Source organism: Phocoena phocoena, chromosome 1 (assembly GCF_963924675.1).
Source record: "Phocoena phocoena chromosome 1, mPhoPho1.1, whole genome shotgun sequence".
Classification (NCBI taxonomy): domain Eukaryota; kingdom Metazoa; phylum Chordata; class Mammalia; order Artiodactyla; family Phocoenidae; genus Phocoena; species Phocoena phocoena.
The window spans coordinates 181,082,123-181,095,070 of NC_089219.1; the positions used below are offsets into that span (position 1 = coordinate 181,082,123).

At 33.8% G+C, this 12,948-nt stretch overlaps 1 protein-coding gene across 3 annotated transcripts in view; it reads right to left on the reverse strand.

Moving 5' to 3' along the window:
• Positions 1 to 401: 401 nt before the first annotated feature.
• Positions 402 to 12,948, reverse strand: part of KCNT2 (potassium sodium-activated channel subfamily T member 2) — a 370,804-nt gene continuing 358,257 nt past the window's right edge. For all 3 annotated transcript variants that reach the window (XM_065876379.1, XM_065876371.1, XM_065876363.1), the window contains 2 exons: positions 5,118 to 5,202; positions 402 to 513 (listed from right to left, as the gene is read on the reverse strand). In XM_065876379.1, coding sequence (XP_065732451.1) covers positions 402 to 513; positions 5,118 to 5,202 — 197 coding nt within the window. The remainder of the gene's footprint in view (positions 514 to 5,117; positions 5,203 to 12,948) is intronic.

Here is a 12,948-nt window from a genome sequence, read left to right on the forward strand (position 1 = left end):
GAGCAACAATCTTCTATGTCCATTGGGACGCACCAGATATAACTGGACTTCTAGTTTACTTTCATAAACCTTAATACTTTTTAAAAATTGGCTTCATACAGTTTGTATTATTGTCAAACAATGAAACATCAGGTTCAAATTTTTGCGTTTCAATTTAGGTGTTCAAAATCATTCCATTGATGTCTTTCAAATATTAATGGGAGGAGTACCAGCAAAGCAGTACTTTAAATTTCAAAATTATCTAAACTTCTAGGAGAATAGATTTTTTTTTTAATATGAGAGAATTGGATATACTCCAATCTACTTTATTTCATGCCAGCAACACTCTTGTTTTTCTAAGATTTAGAGTTGTTTCAAGCAAGATCCTTGTAGGAGAAAAAAATCTCTTATTTTCTTTTTTATCAAAGCTGAGTTTCCTCCCGAGAATCTTGGCCTGTGGTGTTGCAGATGCTGTTTTTTCGACTGGGTTCACCATTTGGTAGGTAGGCCAGTGGATCGGGTCGGATTAAGTATCTAAGAAAAGAAAACAAGGCAAATAACTGTAATCAAAAAAACTAGTTCACATTGACACTTTAGATTGTTACTTTAAATTTATTTGTTCAGTGTTTAAAGTTACTGAAACTTGTCTCTATATGACGTTGGTGGAAGGACTTGCTGTTTATTTGGCAAGGGCTTGTAATAATTCTACACCTGAGAAAATTATCAAGATGAATGTGGATGAATGAAGAATCATTATCTTTCAGTTAGGATACATTTCACCACCTCCATCTTTTCAAAAGTTTATGTTTTATTTTAGTATTTTGTTGATTTATTATTCTTTTCTTTGGCTATTTTTCTATCAAGGATACCTAAATCCTAGCCATGATTATATTAATCAACTGCTCTTAGTGTTATTTTTATCATTCATAAATAAATTTGACCTACATTATTCTATAGGCTTTTTAATTTAAATATTCTATGATTCTATAAAATTAATGATTTCATAAACGCTCTGGAGGATATTATGCCTAGATAATATTTTAATTATTGGGAAATTTATTAACCTAAAATTCAGGTTATGCTATAGTAAGAAATTGGACAAAGAAAATAATTCTCAATTCATTCTACTAGTAAATAGGAAAATGTTGACCTGCCAAACTCACACATTTCAATAATGTTAGAATTTGTCTCAAGAGAGATGTTTTACTTCAGACCGTCAAGTGACATGAGCGTCCGTTTCTTGAGCGTGTCTGGACTACTGGGCTAGGTCCTGGGAATACAAAAAACCATACACTTCTGACCCCTGCAGAGGATTAACAGAGCGTAATTTATGAAACAGATGGAAAGATTAAAAAGAAATTCCAAACAACACAGAAAGACAAAAAGAACAACAGTGAATGAGGGAATAGTTTATTGAGGAGGTTGGATTGATGGCTTTCCAGGCTTAAGTGGAGACAAACGGAGAGGAAATGGGACACAGAAAAGGATGCTCCCAACACGTTTAGAAAATGAGTTTGACTTTAGAGGACCAGTTAGACCAGGAGACGATGGTATGTAAATTCAGGAAGAAACATAGAAAGCAGCTAATACAGGACTTTAAGTTTCAGGATAAGTAGTTTCTATTTCTGTTCCAAAGGCTTCCCACTGGAAACCACTGAGGTTTTGGAAGGGAGAGAAGGAAAGTAAATATATGTAATACAGCATTCTAAAAGTCTTGTTCAGGTGCAAATGCAATTAGTATTTCATAGTTTTATAATAATGTTCGGAGTTACAAAATAAATGGAGAAACTATTTTAAAAGCGGGGACTCTAATGAAGATTTGTACTGCTCCTCTTAAAAACCGAAGGAAAAATATTTGTAAAATATGTCCCTTAAAAGAGCAATTTCAAGCACTACAGTCTATTTTCTTGGATCAAATGAAAGTTGAGATTAGCGTCCTTGGATCTATTTATTAACTAGATTTTGTTATCCAACCACCTGCTTTATAATTACTTTGAATATCAATAGCATAGTAGATCAATGAAGAAAACTAACAGTGCACATTAAGCTTTTTAACCCCATATCACCTAGTGATTTATTGTTCTTCAAATCAAAGTATTGTTGCACCTTCATTTAAAATGAACTTTTGAAAGTGATTTTTTAGAAAAACATAAAAGGTATGAGTATAATCCATTATCCCCTAAATTCATTGATGTAGCTGCAAAATTTCCTTTCCCTATTATAATCACTACTAAAAGTATGAGTCTAATAAAATAAGTTTCTTAAATGCATTTTTTGTACTGCTTGTCATGGTAGCATATTTTCTTGCTCCAGTTATACTAAAATTTAATTATCTCGATGCAAAAAAACAGATCATGGAAAAAAAGAGTTCTTTTTTTTTTTTATAGCACTCAAGTTGATGTTTTAGCTTAAAACTAATAAAAAATAGTAGCATGCAAAAGGCAGAAAATTCCATGCTTATTTTACCTGTATATATTGTAACATCATATATTTTATTTTTATGTTTCAGTTTTAAAAAGTTTCAGGAATTATTTTGAATTATAAAATCTATCTGATGGAAGGATTTGTATTGATACATAGACTCAAAAGGTTAACACTATCTTCCCATGCCATCAAAAATAATCATGGAAAAGAATTATATTAGGCTTAAGAAATTTACAACTTGTTATGAAATAAAAATAAGGTAATCCCAACTTTTTAAAAAAAAACATATATAGTTGATAATTTGAAAAAGAGACATATGAAAGTTGGGACTACAAGGGCAGATTTTTTAAAAATTGCCTGATTTTATGGGTTAAAGGAAGAAAGACATGTGTAAATATGGACACAAGAAAAACGGAGCAGTTTTGCTGTATTACAGTCATATGCTAAGTAAAGTCTCCAGAATGGGCAGTTGAAAGCCAGGTGCATCACAAATAAGATATTTTCCTCTAGCTTAAAGTGCTCCAAAAATTCAGCATCCCCACTGGATATAAAGTTTGACAGCCGCCTTAAGAACTCTAAGCAGCTGGAATCACCATTCATCAGATTCCCCCAAGTTCCTATACTCTAACCAGTATCATCAGATGGCAAAATAAAGCATTATTAAATTTGCTAGTTGTATCTTAGGTGACTTACAAAAATCTTTTCACACTGATTTTGGGTCAAAGTTACCCCTGCTGATGTATTTTCCTAAGAAGCCTTTGAAGCACATTCATCTTTTTGCCCTAAAACTGAGCAGCACTCAGCAGGCCAATATTCATTCTTCTACTTTTACTTCATGTATCGCTTTTTTTCAAAAAATCATTCTCTTTTCGGTTTTATTCATTTAGAAGGTGAAAAGTAACTAGTTTCTATATAGAACTAGCTTCTTTCCAAAGCTTGGTACTGTATCTCTATATGCTTTCTAGACATTTCCACTTAGCACACTGAACAAGGTACCTAAATCCCAGCTCATCATCTCTCTTTTCTCCATACCCAACGACTGCTCTTTCCTGCTTGAAAAAGTGCCTCCCTCTACTGACTTGTTTCAGTGAAGCAGTAATTTCTTTTGCAATCACATAGATTTGAAATCTGAAAGCCATGTGAGAGCCCTTATTTTCCAATTCCCAGACCGATGAACAAATCTCACTCTTTGTCTCCATAAATTTACCTCCATAGGATCTTGTCTTTACAATCCATCATCCAGATGTTATGAGCGATTCTTATCTCCATCCTGCCAATCAATTCTATTGCTTTTTACAGAGCTCTTTTTTAAAAAATTGAACCCTCCAACCCCAGCCAAAATCTCCCACGAAACTGACAGCATCTAATTGCTGGCATATTACTGGCTTTAGTTCTAAATCACTTGCATGGATCCACTTCATGCTCTGCATCACATAATGTTCTCACTCTTCTTAGTCACTGACCTTATTATTTCCAGGTTATAGATACAAACACATCCTGTGGACCTAACACCCACCAAGACTTTTGAATCTTTGGCATTTGTTTTGTCACCAATACAACCTGGAGTTAACTACCCTGTGTAAGCAGGCCTTGATGCAGCTCGGCCTTAGAACCATGAACCTCAAGCTCAGACTCATTAGGAATTTCTCACCTAGGTTTACACCTACAACTGTCAAAATGCCTTTGCTAAAATCCTTCTACTTTCTCGCTCATATACCCAAGTGCTGCCCGTTGTCTATAAGGTTGAATATCAATTCCTTATTTTGTCATCTAAGGTCCTTCCAAAGCCAGGTTTAATATGTTGCCAATATTATGTTTAACTAATTAACAACAGAGATGTTAATACAAAGCTTTTACTCTGGTCAAACTAGGCTCTGTTGTATTGCCAGCTGGCACACATTATGCAATGCCCAGGCAGTGCATTTTCTCAAGCCATCTCCCTGTTCTGGAACAAATGTTCTGCATTTGTCCCCTCCTTTCTCTCCACCTGCACAAATTCCATCTACCCTGAGTGTCTAGTTCAAGTCCGTCGTCCTTTGTAATCCCTGTAGCTCACAATAATGGCTTCTCTCCTGAATTTTGAAAACCACCATCTCACTTAATCAATGCTTAAGTCATGTGACAAACTCATATATATACTGCTATTAAAAGTTAAGGCTTAAATTGTAGTTTTGTTAATTAGAATGTAAACACTTTGAAATCAGGGGAAACGCCTTATTTGTTTCTATAGAGCACATTTTTAAGGCAACACTAGTACAACTGAACATGCATAATACATAGTTTTTAATGAATCAAATTACTACCATAGATCCTTTCCTAATAAGGGTTTTGACCAATTTTACCTTGGCTTTGAGAAACTCTCAGGTATTTCAAACTAGCTAGTGTGGGATATTTTAGGTTTTCCTTTGAGCTGATCTCTTCTTGTTCCACATATTTTCTATTATTTGTCCAAATGTATATTTGCTCACAAAATACAAAATTCATGCTGCTTTTTCCTTCTTTTTTAGCTCTACCATCCTACACTGCTTTTATATAGTATTACACACAGCAATATACAAAATGCATTTGTTTATTGAACACAAAATTTAGACTTTGATTTCCTAAGCATTCATATCACAAGAAAGATAAGGGGCTATTATGGTGGAAATAAAAATATAAAAGTAAATAAATCCATGGTTTTCTGAAAATACATGCCTTATGTGAGATCAACTTACACAACATCATTCAGCTCTAGTCTGGTATCTGGAGATGGGTTTATCAGGATGTAGGAGAGGGTACTTTGATGATCGTTCATTTCATCTAGAAGATAAATAAATGCCAAGTGTGTTATACCACTTACAGAAAATTACAGGAATTATTGTAGAGTGTCTTATCTTCAAACCATAGAGCTGTCAACAATAACTTGCTACAGCTTTGTCCACAGCAGGATCGTGTACATAACTTTGGCTATTTTCAAATTACTGCCACTGGAAATATCTGACAGGTGCTCACCTTTTGTTCCAATAGATGTTAAAAATAAAGTATCTAATTCTGTTCAGAACAACCACAGTTATAATCTACCTTGTAAGCTATTACACTGAAAAAGTATTCCTGTTAATGAAATAGCTAGACAGGATGTTCACTTAATTTATTATGCTTCAATAATTATTTAAAAAATTGTGGTTATAAATGGCCATCCCAGAAAGGAACATTCATATGGGAATTCTGCAAAAAATCATCTAATGTCATCGTGTTTAAAAAACACAACAGAAATGTACCTAAAAAGCACGAAGGCCCTAAATACTTTTGACTTCCTTACATGATATATCTGATATAAGACATGGTAATGTTCTTGCCAAATGCAAAGAATCCCATGGAACAGAATTTAATTGTAAGTTTTAAGGGAAGTGTACCACGGGATCCTTTGTTTTTTCTCTAAAACAATACATATTTTAAAAATAAAAAGCTGTGCCCTTTAAGTTTGTCAATTCACTCTGAAAACATCATCAGACTTCAAGTATAGAGAACTGAACTGGCACTGAAAATGAAAATAGCTTTAGGATTGAGATTTTTTAGCTGCTAAGGCTATGAGAAGGTGTAAATATAAAGCCACATGGACACATACTCAATAAATATTAATCTTCCCAAGGGTAAAGTTTTTAGGCTGGGAGGGCACTGTTTCAAACCCTGCTCTAGAGCCATAGTACTCATCTAGCCACTTCAGTTGCAGACAAGCTTGGTTCCTAAAAGTAGTACTAAATTTTGCAGTTTGTTCCAAAATCTAAGAATATATTTCATACTAATAGAGATATATCAATATATATCAAGTATATATCAAGATATATACTCAAGTAACTGCCTAAAATTAAAGATCTTTTTTAGGCCAATATAGCTGATCCTGATAATTTCCTACACTTGAAAATATATATTATTTTTATAAAATAGCATCTACCACTAGGTTTGACTAGAAACCTGTCACTTGACTGTGAAAGACAGTAATTTCGGTTATGATCTTTCAAGTTGATATCCAGATGTGCCTTATTCTTAAGTCTATAAATGAACATCCTTATCTTACAAGGCAGATAAACTGCAGTATAATCGAACCCACCGTAAGTTTGCCAGTAAAGCTATTATAATCATAAGATTATCAAATTAATACTCAAATAAAGGAATATTTTCAGTTGCATATCCCAGGGGCAGACACAAGGAATTGTATCCTGTCATGGGGATAAGGTTGCCAGGCAAAATAGAGAATGCCCTGTGAAATCTGAATTTCAAATTAAAAATTAACAATTTTTTAGCATATATATATATATATATATATATATATATATATACACACACCAACTATTATAGGTAACACGCTTATACTAAAAATCATTTGTTGTTTATCTGAAATTTAAATTTAACTGGGAATCCTGTATTTTTACTTGCTAAATCTGCCAATCATACCTGGGGGAGGGGGTGGACGGCTAATTCAATCAGCTGGAGCTTGGAATTCCAATGAATATATAGCGATGAGCTTACTCCAAATAAGGTGCAATTTCAACTCAAAGCATATTGTACTGGCAGAAGATTACCAGAATCATCTTTCTACATAAAAAGCAATTTTGACTTATGTATTCTTTCTGAGAAATTTCCCCCTTGTGTGAATTTCCACAATAATGAAACCAAAGAACAGAGGTTAATGGTGCATTCTGGAGACTAAAGCAGGATGCCCTGAAATGTGATAGGTCATTAGAAAATCTCCACCTATTTGGCTATGTATAACTCAATTTCACATGTAAACAATGGCACTGTTGAAGTCTCTTATGTAAAGCAGTGAACATTATTGAACAGTGGCACTAGAGGGAAAACAATTTTAACAGATACCTTCTCAGTTAATATTGATACTCAACCCTTCTCCTTGATTATTAACATGATGTTGTACTCATTTTTGGTTCTGGGATGAGGTCAAAATCTTATTGGTGACTTGGTATGCCTGTTACAAATGTAAAAACTCTCTAGATAACTGAGAACTTTACAGAACTAGGTATAACTATCGTGTCTGTTCAAGCAGATAGTTGGATTTTATCTTTCTGAAGATTTTTGTTTTTCCATGGACTCCAGGAATTGGAGCAAACATTTTGCTGATGTGCTCAATTCAATGATCCCATAAGGTTTATATGGAAACACGGGTAACATCGCAGTCAGAACTCATCACTCCTGGTCTTTCCTCACCCACCCCTCACTGACCTCCTCAGTGTTAACAGAATTAAAATAAATTGCAGAGCTCAAAGCTGTTCTCTCTTTCCTTCTGATGCCTGCCTTGCTGTAGGGTTCACCTTGTCTGCTTGTTCTCTGCCGTGCTGCTCTGTCTGGAAGTCCTACAGTTCACTCTCTTTCACTCTGTGACTTTAAGAATTAGACGGTGAGCTTTTAAAAGCCCACTGTAGTCATCTATCAAAATCACATTCAACAATCTAGTTGTATCAGCCCTAAGTCTGGTATTTTTATCTCTACCAGTTATTCCCTACATATTTTTTAGTTATTTCTGAATTCTGGAGGGAGAAATATGGTAGGTTTCCTGTATTTTTAAGACCTCATCATAGTAATTAATCACCATTGGTGGTGGCAAAGACATGAATAGATTAAATCTCTTGGGACTTCCCTGGTGGTCCAGTGGTTAAGACTCCACGCTTCCAAAGCAGGGAGCGCGGGTTCGATCCCTAGTTGGGGAACTAAGATCCCACATGCCGTTCAGGCAGACAAAAAAAAAAAAAAATTGCAGATTGACCCTCCATATCTGTTGGTTCCATATCTGCAGATACAACCAACTGAAGATAAAAAGGCTCTTTACCACAAATATAATAACATATTTAGCGAAGAAAATAAATTTACTTAGGAAAATTTGGCTCATGAACCAGAATCGAGATTTTATCTCCTACCCAGCAAAAATATCTACTAAGGAAATCTATTGTGAGGACATTCAATGTGTTCTTAATATGCAATCTCTGACCTTGGTAAAATAAAAAGCACTATATCATTTAAAGTGTCTTATAGAAATTATTGTTCATCATTGACATACTTATCTTAATAAAACTATTCTTCTTTGAAAAGTTGAAATAAATGAAGTAGAATACTGAAAACTTTAAAAGAAATTCAAGTCAAGTTAAACAACTACTAGTAGTGTTTACCAAGAAACTTCTTTTGTTGCATTAATTAGCATATGTAATTATTCAATTGAAATCTTCATATAGGAAATACTCTGCATAGAGTGTTTCAGGTAAATAGATCATAACAGAAAGGATATAGATGTATATTCCTATTGTTCTTACATAATAATTGATTGAGTCCCATTCCACACACATGAGTTTCATATTTTTGTTTTGTTTCAGTTTTTAAAACATCCCTTTTGAAGTATTTTAAAAGAAGTTTTAAAAGAGGAGAATAAAATTTGATAAAATAAATTTAAATCTTACATGTATTTGTGTAGGTTTTGTTAAATAAGACTGCCAAAAACACACATCCATTGTGTATTGTTATCAGAGAAGCATTTCAAAGAATACAAAGGTATCAATGAAAAGCTCTGTTAAGAACAAAGACCCTGAAACCAGAGGGCTTGCATTGAAATCCTGGTTTCCCAATTATGCTGAGACCTTAGGCACATTACTTAATTTCTTAATCTTTCTCTGTTCAGTTTCCTCACCTGTAAAATGGGGTAGCAATAGTTTTTTGTCTTAAAGCGTATTATTAGAATTAAATGATAAATGAATAATAAGTATAATTTAACATTAATATATCAGAATAAATATACAGTTCTTAGAATCAATTCTGATCCAGAATATCAAGTGCTGTATAAAGGTTTCCTATTATCAGAGCAGGCAAATTCAATCCATAACTTGTAAATAATAATTGTACCTATATTGTGATATGAAGGTGTTGGCATCCAAAGATAGGGGAAGAAAAGTTTACAGACAAAGAACCCCAAATGGGAAAGGCTGAAATGATTGAGTTTAAGTTGCAGAAAGCAGGTCCTTGAGAATGGACTAAACAAGGAGGAGTTAGTTGGAGACAATGTCAAAAGGGCAAGCTGGGTCCAGACCCTGGAGAGCTTTAGAGACCTTGATCAGAAGTTTGAATTTTAGTCTAAAGGCACAGGGAAGCCATTGAAAAGTTGTAAGGATGGGAGGTTTGGAGGCATGATCTGATTTCGTGTTGAGTATATCACTTTGGCTGCTCTGTGGGAAATGGACTTTGTGGGGGCTCAAATTTGCCCTCGGGGATAGTAGGCGAATAGTACAGAAGCCCAGGGGAGAGACGATGGTGGCTTGGGAGCAACGGAAATGCAGGAAATTTGGGAGGAGGGAGGGAAAGATAGACGGAGAGCTTGAGAGAGCAAGAGAGCCATATAGAGAGAAAGGGGGGGGAGGGGAGAGCAGAGTGAAGTGGGGAGGAAGGGAGGGAAGAAGAGATGGAGATGTTTTAGGATGGACACCACAGTATATCTGAATGCTGATGGAAAAGGCAAGTAATTAAAAAGGAAGAAATTGGTCTGTACCAGCGTGAGAGCATATTTTTTCTTCAGTGACACAAGAAATACCAGAGAAAATACTCTCCATGGCACAGTGCTTATCTCCCCAACAGGGTGCAGTCCAAATAACTGGTAATAGCACAACCTAGAGATGATTTCCCTTTCCCCTCACCTGAATTTCCATCTACATTATGTGTTATCCACCTATGAAACGGGTTAGTTTTTTAGTGCTTATTTAACTGGCTCATGTATTCCAGTTTAGTATCAAACTGTGTTTATGAGTACAACTATTTTGTTCATTTTACTGAACTTACCAGTGTATTTTCAGGGAAGAAAAGGTGGCTAGAGGTACAGATAAAAGAATAAATATATTTAACCACCTCTACTTAAAATGATTTTCATTACCTTTCGATAATTTGGAACTACTTTATGATACACAAGATAAAAGCAAGAAATATACTCTCTTAACCTCCCTTCATATAAACATCCAGAAATCAAGATGAGATGAAACAATTAGCCAAACAAGAAGAATGATAAAAAGCAAAGCTTCAGAAATCACTCATTTTCAACTGTCATGAGCCTCCCCATCACTTACTAGCTTCATACACAAAACTAGTTACTTTAGACTCAATTTGCTTTTAAAATGGAGTATTTGATATTTCTTAACATTTAGAAATCTATATTACTACCTTGTATAAATGGTAAAAGACCAAAACCCCCTTGCTATTTTTTAATGTGATAGAGAATTCAAAAAAAGTGAATAATGTGTCTAGAAGCATACTATTTCTTCAATGGTTCAGGTTCAGTTTTGTTTTTTTAAAATGCTTTCTCCACTGCCCACCCTCCCCTAAACAAGAATTGACCTTTAGAGCTATTATGTGTCCCTAGTGAATGGAAACTGCTCAATAAATGCTAGTTTCTTTGAAAATACTATTACAATACTTTACATTAAGTGATGTGGGCTGAAACAGTACAGATTGTCTGCAAAGTAACAAACACAGGTACACTTTAAAAAATAGAACATTAATTACATTTGCAAATAACGGGCTCAATATATTTTCAGGTGAATATTTCTAAATTTAAAACTATGATCTAGCTGATCATCTGAAAAAGTAAAATAAATACACTTCTACACAGAAAGTCCAAAAGGTTTTGGAAAGACCTTATTTATTTTCATTTTAGTAGTTGGATACACTACTTTAAACTTAAAGGTACTTCACCTGAAATAGTATCTGAGATTGAAGAAAAATGTATTGAACATATTATCTGAACAAGTTAAAAATAAGTATATAGCATGTTTTTCAGTTTTGCAGCTAACCTGTAGTACCACCGTATGACTTACCAGAGGCATTTTTATGATTAGTTGATAATCATAATTTATCACATGATATTCATTATTTTATTCTACAATTTAGTCATTTAATAATGTTAACTGGGCATGATTATAGTCACAAATAATTCTAAATCTGGGGACAGCAATGAACAAGATAGGCAAAGTCTATAGGTTTACCTTTAACAAGTTAACTGTAAACTTCCTAGATGATTTTAAGCATATAATTTATCTTTGGATAATCATCATTGTTCTGTTTATCTCATAGACTTATTGGTAAAACAAAATAAGAAATTTACTAATTCAAAATGCACATTCAATGAGTTTTGATATATGCATAGAATAGTGCAACCTCTACCATAATTACAACCTAGAACATTTCTATAATGACAAAAAGATCCCTCTTACCCTTTTGCAGTCAATTTCCACCTTTCACCTCCAACCCCTAGAATCACTGATTTCTAGGAACAATAACTCTGCTAAGATCTTACAGTGTGTTTCTGTGTGGCTTTTTTTCCCTTTGTGTAATGTTTTTGTCAGGCATCCAAGTTATTGTATGGACCTACTTTAATATTAATATAGCCACTCCAGTTTTCTATGGATTTGTGATTATATGAAATATAATTGTATGCTTTTACTTTTGATCTATTTCTTTGTTCACATTTTAAGTGGGCTTCTTTTAGGCAACACAGAGCTGGATATTGCTTCTTTTAATCCCATCTGATGCCTTCTGCCTTTTAATTGAAATGTTTAGTCCGTTTATATTTAATATAAATATAGTTGAGTTTAAATCTACCATCTTGATAGCTGTGTTTCACTTGTCCCAGATGTTCTTTGCTCCTCTTTTCTTCTTTCCCTGTCTTCTTTGGATTAAATGAGTTTTTTTAAAGCTCTTCATATGATCATTCCATTTTATTTGCACTATTAGTTATTAGTTATATCTCTTTGATTTAGTTGTGTTGTAGTTTCTCTAGATCATGGGTTGGCAAATGTTTTTTTTTCTGTAAAGAATGAAATAATAAACATTTCAGACTTTTCAGGCCATATGAGCTCTGTTTTACTTATTAAATTTTTTAAACTGTAAAGTGAAAGCAGCCATAAAAAAATACAAAAACTAGAAAGAATGTTTGCTTTTCTCCAAAAACTGGTGTGCCTCAGTTTGCTGTCCCCTGCTCTAGGGTCTAAAATATATAGCTTTAACTTTTCGGTATCTACTCTTAAATAATACACCACTTCACATGTAATATAACAAGCTTACTACATTATACTTCTATTTCTTCCTTATTATCTGAGTTATTACTGCCATACTTCTTTGCTTCTATATATGCTATAAACCTTACAATGTTTGTTATAAACAGTAAATTACCTTTGAACAAAATTTTAAAAATAGAAATGTATATTTTACATGTGCCCACATACTTATTTTGTTTAGATCTAACTTTCCACCTGGCATCATTTTCCTTCTATCTTAAGAACTTCTTTGAACATTTTTTTTAGACTGAAGAGCTGCTGTTGACAAATTTTCTCAGCTTTTTTCCCTAAAACTGTCCTTACTTGCTTTTAGTTTAGAAAGATATTTTTATAGAGTATTAGGTAGACTATTTTTTCCAGTACTCTAAAGAAGTTCCCCAACTGTGATTTGGTTTGAGAAGTTTCTGACAAGAAGTTATCTATTGTCCTTTTATTTGTCTCTCATTCAAGAAAAAAAAGACTTCTTCCGCCA